Here is a 16,214-nt window from a genome sequence, read left to right on the forward strand (position 1 = left end):
CACTGGTGTCATTTGTTTGGATGCGAGATGTCATATTGGAGTGATTTCATCCTTTTTGGACGGGCTGTGAATGCAGATGAGATTATTGTTAGATCTACAGCAGAGGGAGTAACTGAGCAACCAGAATTACAGATGGGGGGGGGACTCGCTGTCAGTGTGACAAGACTAAAGAACAGCATGTCATCGGCCTCGTCCTTAGCAATGTGGTCCCACCCTGACAGGAATACACTCTGCACAACATCCTGGTGTGCCAGCCCTGGCTCTGTCCCTTGATGGCTCCGGAGGAAATTGTTCGTGCGTGGCAAAGATCTGAGAAATGATACTGAGGAGGCTGGTCTTGTTACTGTGACTAAGAAATGGGCAACTACCTTGATCAGTATGGATATTTTAGTCTGATTCCACACAACTTTGTTTAATATAGAATTGCATCCTGTGGTCCAACGCTCTTAACACAAAGAGAGTAAGGTACTGTGAAAAAATCAGGAGTCAGAAAAGGGGGAACAGTATTGTCATTTTTAATTTTGTTGAAAAGAATTCTGACATTCTGGGTTTTATGGCCTTTTTTTATGATCATGTAATGGAAAATGTGTCCATTTAAAAAATGTGTGAAATTTAGTAGTCCATTCCAATACCGGTAAAACTCCACGAGTATTGATACCAATTCAATACCACGGTAAAAAGCAAAACAATAGTGCTTCAACATGCACTCTTTTATTAAAAGCATTTGAACATTACAAAAAAAAACAACTAACCGCTGTGAAAGTTGTGTGAGGATGTCCAGGCAGAGGAATACGGAAGCCCTAAGAAGCCATCTATTCAAATATTTTTCTTTCTCCCGTTTTCCCGTGATAATGGGATAATTATCTTGAGATAACAAATGCTGTGTTCTTGTGATAACGGGATCATTTTCTCAAGATCACAAAATAATTACCCTGTTACCACAGGAAAATGTAAAAAAAAAAAAATGGATGACCTCTTAGGGCTTCCATAGATGTGAATTGATGGCAGTATATTCATAAATGAGCGAGCTGTTATGTCCTGAAATTACAACCTTGCACTGTTGTACAGATGTAATTGATCACCCAAGTCTGCAGTTCCCCTTGAGTGCATCTTTCAGCTCATTGTTTTGATTCACTCTCACGCTCTCATTGCGTCCTTTCCAGCAGCAGAGGGCCAGAAACACGACATCAAGTAGATGCTAAAGTTGCTCTGTATCTGCCAAATGTGTATGTGCAAGTATATGCAAGTTCGCCATCAACTTTTAATGTGATAAAATGTCAGTATTATGTTCACAGCTTGTCTCCTCTGACTCCAAGAAATCTGTCTTTGCATAATTAAATTGGTGTACATCATTTTAATTCTTTATGCTTGAGATAGTGGCAGTAACCATGGGGAGGGTGAAAAATTAGGTTCCCTCCCTACCAAAATAATATCTGTACAGCCCCTAACATTCAACAACCCATATTAGTCACTTCCTACACAAGCTTTCTCAGAGTCTGTTCTTTCGCAGCGTTTTCCTTTGTTGAGAGAAATTGTTATCCAAACACAACTCACAGAGCGCCAATGCACAACGTTTAAAATTGCATGAGGAAATCTGCAGCAGCACTGAGAGATGATGGTCCCACGTTCCCTTCAGAAAGCGTGTTTGTTCTGGCTCCAGCCACAGGGCCACTTGGCACACTCCTTGCTGTGTTTTGAAGAGGTCCGGGAAGCTTGGAGGCGTAAACAGGGCGGCGGGGTCAGAGGACTTGACTGAGCTGCAAATAAACAAACTTCCCTCAGTGGTAGTAGCTGGCGCTGGTCAGACAGCTGCAGCGGATCAGAGAGGGTCAGCGACACAGTGTTTTTGTTTCAGTGGAAAAACACTTTTTGTTCAGCATCAACAATAGAGCCACAAAGTTTATCTACCTGGTGTTAAAAGAAGGTTAATGACCTACTAATGAAGTTATGGGAATCACGATTGATATCCGGCTTAAATCATCTGCTGACACCTGTAAAGTGCCTTCCAGTAGAACAATAACAGTCATGGACTCCATTAGTTCTTGGCTCCTTTGTGTTCCCTTCTTTTATGGTGTGCTGCAGGCTAATGACTTTTGCATTATACATTGTTTCTTCCTGTAACTGTGTGTTTAATTGGTTTTCCTTTATGAGTCCAGGAGACTCAGAATCCCTAGAGGTTTTGTGGAACATTATATGCACTGGTCCCTGCACCCTTTCTGCCACCAACTGGATTGTTGTCCTGGTCCCCTCCCCGTGTCATCTCTTGCTGCTTTTAATGTGTTGTGGGACAAAAATAATTATATTTAGGTGAACATTAAAACAAATTGCTTATGTGTTTGTGTTCTTTTGTAGAACATGTTACTTTTACACTTTTTGTTTTTGTGCGGATGAAATAAATGAGACATAACATGTTAATCAGTGAGCTGTGGTGCTGATGGTAGGTGGGTTTTGTTTCCCTTAGACAGAGCCAGGCTAGTTGGTTCCCTTTGTTTTCAGTCTTTGTGCTAAGGTATGCTAACCAGTTGCTGGCAGTAACTTAATATTTAATGTAGAGACATGAAACTGGTATCAGTCTTCTTCTCATCTAACTAAAAGTGAATAAGTAAAAATAAAACTTTTATGTTGACATTGCCAACTCAAGATCCACTTACTAGCTTATTCCACAGCTTTCAACCACATCACATAGTCTTTAGATTGGGTGGAGGTGGACCTACTGACATGTAAGCTCAGTAGCTGTTAAGATTTCATCCATAACATTTTCTTTCACCTGATGAAGACAGTGTGGCTGGAAGCTTTGGAATCAGAAAGCTAATAACAAAAAAAATATACTCTAATAGTATTTACCATCTTCTTAACAGGCCCCTGAATGCAGCATATCTCCCTATACCCTCCCTATCCCTGCCCCTTTCTCCCCTCACCCTACAGCATTATTCTCTTCCCTCTCCTCCCCCCCAGCTCCCTCCCTTTCCTGCCGGCCTCTCAGCAGAGGATGTGTCTGGGAGAGAGAGTGTGTGTGAGGGAAAAGAGGAAAGCCGTCAGTAGAATGGATATGTGCTCTCTCTCCTCCACCTTTTCTTCTTCTCCTCCTCCTCTGTCTCATCTCTGTCTTCCTTCACCTTCCTCTGCCAGCGTCGCACCCTGGGCACCCTCAGTGCCGGCACTCGGGGGGAAAAGAAGCCTCGTCGGGTGGACGGGCTGCTGAAAACTGAACTTCAATGTCAGCAGAGGATCAGAAGAATGGTGGGGACAAACCAGAAGGTAACGGGACACACGCCTGCACAGACACACTCTATTTGCCTGTTGACAACATTGCTGAAAGGCAACACCCACTTCTTCTAAAGTCTCTCAATAGCTAGAGACAAAAGAATGCTTTAGTGCACGGTCACAGTGCTGCATGTCAGTGAGATAAATTAATGAACTCTTCAAAATGATTCATTAACGTATTAGGTTTAGAGTGATGTCTTGATTTGTGGGTGATCATTTGCATTTGATCACATATTAAACATCTGCCAGTCAATGTCAACCACCCTAAGTGTGATGAACGTTCCACCCTGATGGCAGTAGCTGTGATCCTGAGTCTGTAATGAAAAAACAAGAACAAGATCAGCTTTGCTTTAAGAGCTACTACCACTACAAGTCCATCTGTCTGTGTGACTAGAGTGTAAAGTTTAGGCTCCTCTGATGGTCCAAGTGCAATTTTAGATAGCTGATCAAACAGGTCCACCACAAGGTTCGTTTAGTAGTTGTCCTGGAGTTTTCGGTCATATCACATGATCTTCATCAGCAGATGGTGTTTTCCCACTTGTCATGGAATTGTAGATGTTCAAATTTCCATTTTTATGTACCGTTTGAGGACAAAGTGTCATTTTATTGATTTTTTTTTTGGAATGAAAATAACCACATTTAAAGGGACAGTCTAGCAATTTAATATTGCGCCTCCATAAAGATGGAGAGACAGATCAGCAAAAGAATTGTCAAAGCTGTTGCAGCAGAGTCCGAGATATCCTGACTTTTTCTGTAGTACGGGTCAAACCCCAAAACACTTGCATGCTAAACTTACCACAATGCAACTCAATAGCATCTTATGTGTTCCCTGTGACTAGTAAATTCATATCGAAATCGGTGGAGTTCCTCTTTAAAAACACTGCATTAAAAAACTGTTTAGCATTTTAGTGCCCTTTAGTCTGCTGGTTACCACACCAACCTGCCATTAAAGCAGCATTACTGCTGTGTTGTCCTCTGTGCAGTTGTGTTTTTGACTGTGCTGTTGCAGCACTGGCTTTCATGACTCAACACTTTCCTAAATGTGAGCTCCATGGTTTATTGTTTTGCTGATGATTACGTTTCAGCACTCAGATTTAGTCTTAGTAGGAGATAGCAGAGTGTCCCATGACCTCCTCTGAGATAGAGACAGCCCTGTTTGTGTAATTGAGAAGTCCAAACATCTACACACACACACACACACACACACACACACACACACACACACACACACACAGTCATGTTTCCATCGCTTCTGGGGACATTTCATTGATTTGCATTCAATCCCTGGAGACCTACCATAACCATAACTATAACCACTACTTGCCTAAAACTCTTTCGCTAACCTTAATCCAAGTCTTCACCCTGAAATTTAATGATTTACATTATCGAAGGCGAGTCCCCACAGTTTGACTGTGTAAACAGATTTATGTCCCCACAACATTAGTATTACCCACCCACACACACACACACACACACACACACACACACACACACACACACACACACACACACACACACACACACACACACACACACACACACACACACAGAGTTGTGAATGACTATACTTACCAGGACTGACAAAACCTGAACTTAATCATACATGCCTAATCTATGAGAATATTGTTATTCTAACAGAATCAACTAAGCTTTCAACGCTAAAGTCACAGTAAGCCTGCTCAGTGCTGGTGACCCAGCACAGCACATTACTTCCTGCTGAGTCACAAACCAGTACATTATTCAATTAAGACCAATTAAGATGTGTAATTCAAATGGAAGCTGTGACTCTGATGGCTGCGCAGCTGCCTGTCTAGCTGACTAACAGATGAGAAATGATATCCTGCTCACCTGACCGAGCCTCACTTCTCCATGCTATATAAAGATCCTCTCCATTAGGGTGCAGAGAAATGTTTGACTCAGACTGCACAGCAGATCCCATTCCCTAAACATCAATACTGCTGCTGCTTAGCATGCTCAAAATCCTCTCTCTTTATGGGTGAGATGGTTGGTAGCTCAACAGTGAAGAGTGAAAGCATGGGCGAGCTGGGAGGACATTTGGAGACTACATTGGTAGCTATAACAAAATACTGCACTCTTCTCAGTTTGGTATGTGGGGAAATAGAAAAAAAAACATGAAATAATGCAATATACAATCGCTACTGACAGAAAACTGAGACAGAGATGCTGTGGAGACAGAAATAATAATGCTGGTGAGCCAGTTAAACCTTATTTGGCAGATAATCTGGGCAATTTTAGTTTTTCTATCAAAGTGAAGGATGTGTCCCGGTTGCAAAAATCATTTTCCTCTTCCTGTGGCCACCCAGATCCTGAAGTATCTCATCTCATGATCCGTTTTGGTTAACGGAGGACGCCCTAACCTGTAGTCACACCAAATAGATACATGAGATGTGCAGTGTGACCTGGGCAATACGGAAGGAACTGTGGTCAAAATACGATGAAGAAAGTGAAATTTCATTACCCACAAAGCAACTGGCGCGCTGACAGTTCAGTCAGAGGTGTAAGTTATGCACAATGCCTTCTCAAACAGAGATGAGGAGCGAGCTTCAGTGGTCTGGTAAGCTCACCTCTTTTCTAACAGCTCTCATTAACAGATTTTTGTGCAGCTCCCCCAGCAGCCACAAAAGGTAGTATACAATCTTTTACACATCTGCAGGAGAACTGCCCAAGACCTGTAAACACACTTTGATGTGTAAAACTGCTCTGAGCCGCTGAGTTTCCTTTTCACTTTCAAGAAATTCTTGTGAAATTGAATACACCGTGTTTCTTATTAGTTTATCTGTAGACAAAAAACAAACAACCCCCTGGGTGGAGCAAACCAAATTTCCCTCTGGATTGCTGCAAGACTTTATTCCTCCCTCATGGTCTATTTTTTTCCATCAGCCACGGTGCCAGTGACTCAGGTATGGCCAGAGGTGGAGAGGGCCGAGTCTTTGGCCCGCGGTGCTGCCCTGAAGTGGGCGTCAGGTGTTTTCTGTCGACCTGAGCAACTGGAGCGCTTGAGCCAGTACAGGAAGAGAGAGAGTCAGAGGACCGCCTCCATACACACCAGACTTAAGGTGACACAACACGCACACAGCAAACTTTATCAGGTCTTGTAAATAGTGCAGCTGCTCACTGATGAAGACATTCCTGCTATTTGTCATCAGTGGGAATCAAATAGTAACCACTGTGCCGCTGCTTTCCTTCAAGTCCATGGTCCAGTCGTACCTGGAGGGGGTAGGCTGGGGTCTGGAGCAGCTCCGGGAGGCCAGGGCCGAGCTGAAGGAGGTGTCGCATGCTTTGCAGAAAGCGGGACTGGAGTCCTATCGAAACACAGAGGGGGTGAAGTCTCTGGAGAGGCTGAGAGAAGTGTCAGTCAACCACTGTCAGCTCCTCGCTGCCGTTAGCAACCTGCCGCGACTTTACTCTGGTGAGATGCTGCATGGTGGACACACAGGCCTGTTCTCATTCATTCATAATGAATTCACTTTGTAATTTACAGAAATTCGTTTTCATTTTTTATTTGTTGTTCACAGATGAACATGGGTTCTTAGAAAACCACCCAAGCACTGGACATTTGGGTCTCCCTACTAACAAGCACCTGAATGTTTCTCTCTTTCTTCCTTTGAAGGCCTTTGATCAGAAATGATTGCAAACAGCCCATTTTGATTTTTAATGTAAGCTACTTACTTTTACTCTACAGTTGAAACAGAGTCTGCCTTTCTTCCTGATTTCCTTTACCCACACATCCTCGTCCTGTGTATAACTGGTGGTACCAATACAGGATATTTCGGGGATCTCCTCAGTACCTTTCTGCTTCCACAACTATTTTATGGTACAATACAGTCATTTTTTGGGCTGTAAACTAACATATGTTCTTCAGTCTGTAACAGCCCCAAGAGGTTGTTGCATAAATTGTTGTCAGTTTGAGGAATTAAAGCGCTCCTTCCTTCTTCTCCTTCCTTGCCCTTTGCAGTACGTAGCATGGTGTTGGAGACTGAGCGTCTGGTGGAGTCCCGGCGGCTCCTGGAGGCCCACGCCCGGCTGATGGATCTGGAGTGCTGGCAGGACGACATCCTCTGGCAGCTCCATGGGGTGGCAGGAAGTACACTCAGCACAGAAGACCACGAGCTAGTGACCAAATATTTCTCTGGTGTCGGGCAGCTGGTGGACGCCCTGGGTAAGGACATTTTAGGGACAGCTTCCCAGTTGTATTTGTTGTATAGTGTAGTTTAGTGCCCAATATCATGTATAGATGCAGCATAAAAATCTATATGTACCCTTAATCTGTATGTGTCCATAATGTTGTAAGATGTTGTGTGTTCATTTACAAAGCAGATGATTAAAAACTAAAGACTTGTGTTTTACACGTTTGACTTGTTTAGTTAAATGTATAAAGGGGAAAATACTTTCCCTAATGTAAGGTGTCTGAAAGTATCTGGAACTCAGTTACTGGATTGGTACTGGTACTGAATAACTATGCCTGGCCCTAATGAAGGCAAAAAGATGCTATTGTTTAGTACTTGTAGTAAGTTATATTATAAATGATCATCGCATATAGCTCATCAGCTTCTCAGCGTGGAGGGAATATTGTTCCTGGAAGCTTCTCCGATGTTGCTTTAGATTATTATGGTGATATTTGTTCAATCTTAGATCAAATTCAGACCTATCCTGAGAATTCAGCTAACTTCAGTAAAAGCTGTAGCAGTTGATTTTTCTTTCATTTGGGGGCAGCAGAACAAGTCCGGAACACAACAATACTGACATATTTTCCCTTTATTAAATTTTTTTGGCAAGTTATCTGTTTACACATCGCGCAGACACGTAGTAACACGGGCATCCATGTAAAGCCATGTTTCTGGTCACTGATTGGTTCTGGACATGTGGTGTTTCGTCAGTTTATCATAAATGTTTGCCAAAAGGTCTTTTTTGCTTGAATGCTAACTTTTTTGCCAAAAAAAAAGGTCTGCAGAGTTGAGGGGAAGTGCACAATTGGGTGATTATTCTCTGTGGGTTGGTAACTATGAGCGACACCTGTCACAGTACACAGAGGCATTAATTAATTGGTTTTGGAATTAATAAAAGTGACCAGAGCCGGGCTGTAATGTGTCACTGCAGGTAAGGAGCTGTGGGCGGTGGTAAGCAGTGCTCTGGCTCTGGCCCGACAAAACCCCACACCATTTGTATCAGCGGTGAGGATTGTGGAGCGGGAGGAAGCCCTGGACCAAGCTTTCATAGAAGAAAGAGGGGGAACCAGGGGCAACAGCAGGCCCCTGCCCCCGGGACGACCTCGCTGCTGGAGAACATGCTTCTTCCAGGTTAGCACCACCTGATACAACCATAACACTTCACCTTCCACCAGGTCTGATTGTATGTTGGTTGTCCTCTTTCAAATATCACATTTCCTTCCTTTCAGGTACTAGAGGAGGCGGTTTCAGCACGGTTTCGCAGCGTTTCCTACCTGCACACTCGTGGGCCGGGCCTGGCTGGCCACCTCTCTGCTCTCCAGCATGGTATTATGGCTGACCTGGCCACTGTACGCCACCTGCTGGAGCACTGTGTCCCGCCGCACTATCGGCTAACAGGAGCTTACCTGAGGGCCAGCCACCGCTGTTTACATGCACACCTGGCACAGGTCAGTGATGTGAGAGGAATAAAGCAATGCTGCGCCATGTTTAGCTTTTGTATAACTCCTCACTATGTCGACTACCTCTGCTATGTGGATTGTGGTTTCCATATATATAAAGAGCCATGAGACTCAAGTCTTTTTAATGGACTGTACGTCGTTAATTATATTTTTAATTAACAGTTATTTTCTTAATGGCAATCGCAACATGGATTTTGTAGATTAATCATAACTGTAATCATCTATTTTCAAACTGGCGATGACCTCACTATGTACATGTAAGTGATACTTGTGGCCTAGGTTAGCAGCTGGGACCTGGAGAGTGGGGAAATCTTTGCTGTGCTCAACTGGGTGCTACACATCTACAACAGGTGAGGTCCGCCTGCGCAGATTCTGTATTTTATTAGTGTGTGTAAGTGGTTCTGTGTGCTGGAAAAGGGTTAGTGAAATTTGTGTGAGTGGACATGATTTTACAAGAGAAGTGGTTCTTCACTTGATCCAGTCGTTCGACATGAAGCTGAATTCACTTTGGCTCAGCGGGATGAGACTCTTACTGTACATTCCATTTCAGATGCAGCTGATTACCTTCACACACGTTCTCTCCTATGTATCACTTTCTGTGCTACGGAAGCCATGAGGGGCAAGTGAGGGAAGAAAAGTCTGGTGATCTATTTTCTGATGCCTGAATTATTTTCTCTCCCGTGTTTATGTCTAAGAACAGGTGAATAAAGGGTTTTGCCAGGGTCATTTTTCTAAATTTTTTTAATCTGTGAAAACAGGTGTCAGTTGTTGTAATACTCATTTGAGCCACAAGAAGCTAAAGTGCACCACTATCCCATGTTCTAAATAGGACTGAAAGCGTTCATGTTTTCTTCCAGGTGAGTTTTAATTTCTCCATGCACGAAACACAAAGCACATATATATTGTGTGTTATGTAACATAACTGTCATTTCTTTTTTTGTCTAGAAATGTATTTTAAACTGCATTTTAATCTGGAAGAAAACATGAATGCTTTTGGTCCTATTTAGAACACGGGGTCATGATCCTGTCAAAACCTTTTTTTTCAGTTATTCTTAAGTCATACCATATTTAGATCAGACTTCACAAGAATATTGTTTTCACACTTGCCTCTCAAGAGTTTTGTCCAGTCATTGTTCCCAACCTAGTTGTTGGGTACCCCAAGTTGCTGATGATTAACAAGATAGAAGAAAAACATTTCTGTAGCATAAAATGTATCGTTTTTTTTTATGTCTCTCAAATCTTTGCTTTGTTCTTGTGAAATACTGGACATGTTTACTTCTTCATGCCTTTTAAATGCTATTAAAAGAAACCAATCTGTGAAGGGAACATCATCCTTTAATTGAACGGGTCACAGGTCAAACACATATGCAAACTTGACATTGTCAACCATCAAAAGCTCTGTGTCTGACAGTCTTGATTTGGCAGCCCAGACATGATGGGTGATCCAGAGCTGGTGAGTGAGATGGAGAAAGAAGAACTAGGACCTCTCATCTCCACCGAGGGACTGGAGCAGCTGCAGAACAAATATGTGCAGAGTGTTCGGGTGAGTCAACCATAAACGTTGTTTTAGTTTTTTTCGAGATACACAAATTGTCACCTGTTGCCTAGTGAAGAGAGGCATTTGAAAACGGAGTCCCTACATAGTTTATGCACAAACGACCTTGCATTTTGAGTTAGACCTCTGTCATATCACTACCTATGAAAATAATTTATATCTAGGAACGTTGGGAATATCGAAACACAGTCTTGGAGCCAGATAAAGTGTTCTAATGCATTTAGAGGAACAGGATGGTACCTGTGTTGTGATTCTGCGCATATACAATGTGTGTGTCCATGTTGTTGCTGTTCTAGAAGAGTGTGTCAGAGTGGATGCACAAAGCTCTACAGGTAGAGCTGCAAGACTGGCAGAGAGACCAGGAGCCAGATACAGACCATGAAGGTTTCTACCACACCAGCCTGCCCACTATCATCACACAGGTAAACATGCCATACAAATACACAATAAATACAACCACATAGAGCCACACTCACAGAGAGAGAGAGAATCTTCAGACAGACAGGCTTCACCAACAAGTCTTTTAAAGTGCCTTTAATAAACCTGTCAACCTCATCAATTTCTTTTGGTAACAAGTAGAAACATCAAGAACAGCTTTTATCAGTTTGGTGGTGATTGCTGATGGTTATGTCCTTTTGACTTTATCAGACCATGACCCCTCCCCGTGTGAGCTAAAATGCTTTAGAGATGTCTCTTGCGTGTGGTCACCAGCTCTGGTTAGTGACCAAAAGAGGAAACTTGCGGACTATGGCCAAGATCCTCCTCCACTCCCTGGAGAAACTGTTTGTAATGTCATTATGTGCTCATTGCCACCGGCTTCTCCTTTTAAACTTACTTGAATGACCTTTCAGCATCTTAGTATCGTAGTACCTGCCTAACATCTAAACTCTGGTGTGGTGGTGGGGGGGATTTGGTCAGTAGTGATGTGTCAAATTATACCGTGGATTTATTCCGTTTGTTTGTGGGACTGTGGTAGATGCTGGAGGAGAATGCCCGGGTGGCTCTGATGATCGGAGAATCCCTACGAGATCAGACTATACAGATGGGACTGTATGAGATGGAGAACCTCCTGAACAGGTATGCTTTCATGCCAGTTGCACTTATGAGTGTCTGTCTGCCACTTTATTCTATTTATTCGATCAACAGCCTTGGGCAAGCCTTCACTTTCCCTTTCCATCCATTTACCTCCATTCCTTCTCATCCCAGGTTTCGAGAAGCTCTGGTGGAATTTGGGAAGGAGCATCGTAGGGATCCGAGCAACAAAAAAAACAAGTTCTACCTCCACTATCTGCTGGCCTCCATCAGCAACTGCATCATCCTCAAGTGAGATAATGGCAGAATGGTGGTGAATGGCCAGTGATAAAGCTTTCAAAGCTTTATGACATAAATGTTTTTTTGGCAACTGCTCGTTTTGGCAACAAGGACTTATTTTTACACTGCTGTATTGCTTTTGACTTTTTACTTAAGTAAAGGATCTGAACATCATTCTTTATAGCCAGTAATTATGTCTGTTAAAACACCATTTCATATTGAAGCAATGCATAAAACAGCTCTGAGTTGCAATATGAGAGCAGGGAGCTTTCTGCAGGGGCATACATTATGTACTTCTCTTCTCAGAGAACAAGACATATCCATATGAACCTCCAAGAACATGCAGCACTGCTCGACTTCCATGGCAAGGACTAAACTATTTAGGTTTACCACATCACATGCAGTTGTGAAAAACTGGGAGCAGCTTGCTATATCCCTTTACTCTACTCCCTGTAATGAGGTTACCATCTAATCAGTTTGTTCTCTGCAAAAAAGTTATTGGTTGACAGTTAAATGCCTCAAACATAACGGCTCTAATGACCTGGCAGTGTTTTCCTTCAAGTGGTCCTCCCAACACAAGAAATGGCACGAATTAGCAAAATCAAATTACAATGAACAAACAAATCCACACCCAAATAAAATGCCTTGTGTTTGATGCAGAAAGTCCACAGAGAGCCTGCAGCAGCAGCAGTCGTCACGGTCTGCAGGGCAGTTCTCTCGGACTCCTCCCAACCCTCTGGCAGCTCTGGACCGGGCGGTGAGACGGGCGTGTCGCCTAGTGATGGATCACCTCCTATTGGACCTTCAGCCTTTCCTCCCAGGCCTGCTGACCCGACCCTGGCTGGTCCAGGGAGACCCTACCCCTAAACTCTGCCGCGTCCTGGAGCATCACCTGGAGCTGTACGGCCGTGTTCGACCACCCTGCCGCCAGGTCACATCTTTGCTCTGTTTCTGCCTCCGCTGGGAAGATTGTAGTTTAGTTATACAGACATTTCTCGGAGGTAGAGCTGCTCTGAAGCATTTATTGGTTGATAAAACCCAGTGGGGATGTGTAAATCCAAATTATATTGATCTTCTTTCTTGGATACCTCAAAGAAACAAATATGCCTGCAAGAGTACAGAATCAAATTGGCTGATCCAACAAGGAATTTATCTGAGGACTATGGTAATCATAAATTTGCCCATGGGGGCAACCCGGTACCTAGCATGGTAGAGCACATACCATGCTGCATGTCATCCCCTTTCCTGTCTCTCATATTTGCTCATGGTCCAATGTCAGCTGGAAAAATTTTGGAAGGTGAACCAATAGTTTTTGAATTTTCAGCAGTAATCAATACCTTGTGTGAATGTTCAATAGCTTGACATGTCCTCTCAATTTCATCAGTCTATAAGGTCGTATATTCAGAGTTGTATATTAAAGAGTGGGAATTCTGGAAAGTTATCATGAAGACTCTCCACTGAAACCCCGTATCAGTGAAACCTTATTGATTTATGAACTGTCATACCCACAAATTAAAACCTACTCACCCAAATATCAGTCAAAACTCCGCTCTTTGTAAGACCACTAAACAGACTGTCGTGTACGGTAGCACCCTGAGTGTTCTCTCCAAGCCAGTTGTGCAGCATAATATTTTGCAGCTAGTAATCTACACTGGAGCTGCGAGACTCTGCTTATGAAGAGCGTTTCCTTTCATAGCACTGAACCCTGTATGCCTGCTGAATCTTGTCTTCGTGTCTACAGCGTCTGCAGGAGGAGGCCCAGTGGCTGATGGTGGTGGAGTACGTCCGGACTCTGATGCAGAAGAGGCTGGTGTGTCGCAGCACCGAGGAGAGGAGGCAGCTCGCCCAGCAGATGGTGCAGGATGACCAGCAGTTTAGGGAGATCTTCCACGGCCTGGTGAGCAGGAACTGATTCCTGCTCTTGTGATTTAGAAAAGTTCACTGGTGCAGTGTACTTTGCTACAGATTTTGTAGAAGTCATCTATACTGCAGCGGTTGTCTGTGAGAGGCTCTGAACCTTAATGATTTTTTTGACTAGATTACACATTAGCATACACCAATAATTCATTTTTATGCTACTGTAGTTCAGAAGTCGTAGCAATAGTAGTATTACAAGTGTTTTAGTGTCCCATGATGGCTAAAAAGATGTTTGAATGGCTTTTCTAAGAATACAATTCTGGGCTAAAGACTGAATACTGCCTTTGGCATGGAAATCTGAAAAATAAAAACATTGCTCCAAACTATTTGCCAATAACAGCTTCCGGCAAAAGTATTGATATCTGGATCTGAATTCAATGTCCAGTATCAGTCAAACAGATGTGTGTACCTGTCTGTAGGAGGGTGAAGGGTCAGTACCTGATGTGAATCCTTTGGCCATGCTACCCGTCCTGGCCGACTTCATCCGACTGAAAGACCCCGGCATGCTCACTCTGGAAGTTTCTGGACTCGCAGCCAAATACCCCGACATCAGGTAATAGTAGTGTAGTTAATGTCAAGCTAGATATTATTATTATAAATGATTTAACACTGATGGTGTAATGTTATTTTGAAGAGTTTTATGCAAACATTATGTAGCTTCAAATTAAAAAGTGTTAAACATGAATATTTGGTTGATAAAATGACCATACAGGCTTTTTATGACCAGGCCAAGGATTGTACCTACATGTTTTTCTGTTTACTCAGTGAAGAGCATGTGTCTGTACTGCTGGACATCCGTGGTGATGTCTCCAGGGACATCAGAGGGGCTGTACTTGACTTGCTGGAGCAGAGCGCCCCCCCTCTGCCTGCAGGATACCGGCCCATCTTCACTGACATCATGGTGCCTCCCTCCACCCTGGCTTTCTGCCTGCCCACTGCCAAGTGTGCGTGACAGGGTCTGAAACTGCGGCCTTACCTCAGACGTTCACATTAAAACCAGGGTGGATCTGGTTCTCAGAAAGGTCATCAAGCCGAGTGCTCTACGCTTGTCGTTGCACTAAAATATGCAGGATCTGGACCAGGAGTCTGTTTCTGTTTCTGCCTCTACCGCTTATTATTTATCCAGAGAGCATCAACTCTCAAGTTACTTGTTCCTTCCTCAGCTGCATCTGGCTTTACTCTCACAATGTTCCACACATCGTCCATACTGGGGCCTGCCCAGTGCCATCATCACTGTCTTGTTTTGCCCGCTGAAGTAAGTTGAGTGTGCAGGGCCTTGCTCCACGGCTCCTTATATACAATAACAATACAATTTCAGAATCTATGAGCCACCGTGGCTAAATTGTTCACAAGAGTTGCTTTAAAGTCTTTAAAATATTAACGGTTTAAACAATATTTTCTCGTCTGTCACAACTTGTTGTCATGTGTCTCAGCAACTTGCTACACACTTATCTGGACTCTCCATATGTTCCGGTGCATGATGCTGTCAAACGGGTGATGCAGCTTTAAAGGGTCAATTCACTGTTCGCTGTTAACAGATTACATTGACAGGACTTTCCACTGAACAAAACCTTTCTGCTCAGTTATGTGTGGGTGGCAGCAGACCTTTTAGAGGCATATGTCTTAAAAGCTTAGCACACAAACCCAAAACAATTTGCTTGACTACATATTACTGAAAAGTGTTGGAGGGTTTTGTGATTTGGGTGAACTGACAAGGAAGTGACATTCATTACATCACATTATCACCCATTGGATATAATTTATCAGAAACCTGTGAAACCTTTCTGAATCCTGACCAGTAATTGAAAAACACAACCTGACAGCCAAAGAAGAGCCTGATAGTTCCCTCTGAAGAAACAACACTTGGATTTTAAATTGGCAAATTTGTGTTAATGAGGCAATGTTCATGCTGAGCCTAGGAAATCTAGGAAATGAAATCTAGAAAAAAAGTAATTTCTGGTATATTCAATGAAAAGTCAAACAATGGTCACAACATGAAAAACTACAAAGATGGAGTCCACGAAGCATCTGAACGGTTGTTCTGCAGTATATCAGTTAACACAGACGGTATATGACTTTTAGAATATAGAGAGAGTTTTATTAAAGCATCATCACATCACAGCCTGGACACAGCAAAGACTGAACATGGGCTCCTGGACTGTGAACCATACCTGAGGAACTAGGGCTGCTAATTCATTACTTTTAAATCACCTTTAAAATTTTATTTTGTCCAATTTGATCTCGTATTGTTGTTGATATTGGGTGTTTTTAATCTGTTTTTTTTATATGTATTTATTGTATTTATGTATTATTTTCTGCTATTTCCTTTTGAATAGTGTTTCCTATTGTTACTATAAAGAAAATTTCCCTTGTTCTGGTTCAATGTCAACCTCTAAAGCACATTGTAAACTCACATAAATGCTCAAATAAATGCTTTAAGTTAAGCTTCATCTTTTGTTGTTATTATTATTACATGTAATTCCAGCCAGAATGTAATATAAATAATCATGTTATATTTAT

General features: G+C 42.7%; 1 protein-coding gene across 2 annotated transcripts; it reads left to right on the forward strand.

The window, feature by feature from the left end:
* Positions 1-2,963: 2,963 nt before the first annotated feature.
* exoc3l1 (exocyst complex component 3-like 1) lies at positions 2,964-16,144 on the forward strand. 2 transcript variants are annotated; one of them, XM_038705866.1, is made up of 15 exons: positions 2,964-3,258; positions 6,166-6,341; positions 6,475-6,694; positions 7,241-7,444; positions 8,383-8,582; positions 8,681-8,899; positions 9,191-9,261; positions 10,337-10,454; positions 10,763-10,888; positions 11,443-11,543; positions 11,673-11,789; positions 12,438-12,708; positions 13,519-13,674; positions 14,114-14,247; positions 14,460-16,144. In XM_038705866.1, the coding sequence occupies exons 1-15, from the start codon at positions 3,216-3,218 to the stop codon at positions 14,644-14,646; spliced, it is 2,343 nt and encodes a 780-aa protein (XP_038561794.1). In that variant the 5' UTR covers positions 2,964-3,215; the 3' UTR covers positions 14,647-16,144. The 2 variants fall into 2 exon arrangements, with proteins under 2 accessions (XP_038561794.1, XP_038561795.1); XM_038705867.1 differs by lacking the exon at positions 2,964-3,258 and having other exon boundaries at positions 6,202-6,341; positions 6,432-6,694.
* Positions 16,145-16,214: the final 70 nt, after the last annotated feature.

Source organism: Micropterus salmoides, unplaced genomic scaffold (assembly GCF_014851395.1).
Source record: "Micropterus salmoides isolate LMB-PRFRI ecotype aquatic unplaced genomic scaffold, ASM1485139v1 Ms_hic_scaffold_8, whole genome shotgun sequence".
Classification (NCBI taxonomy): Eukaryota; Metazoa; Chordata; class Actinopteri; order Centrarchiformes; family Centrarchidae; genus Micropterus; species Micropterus salmoides.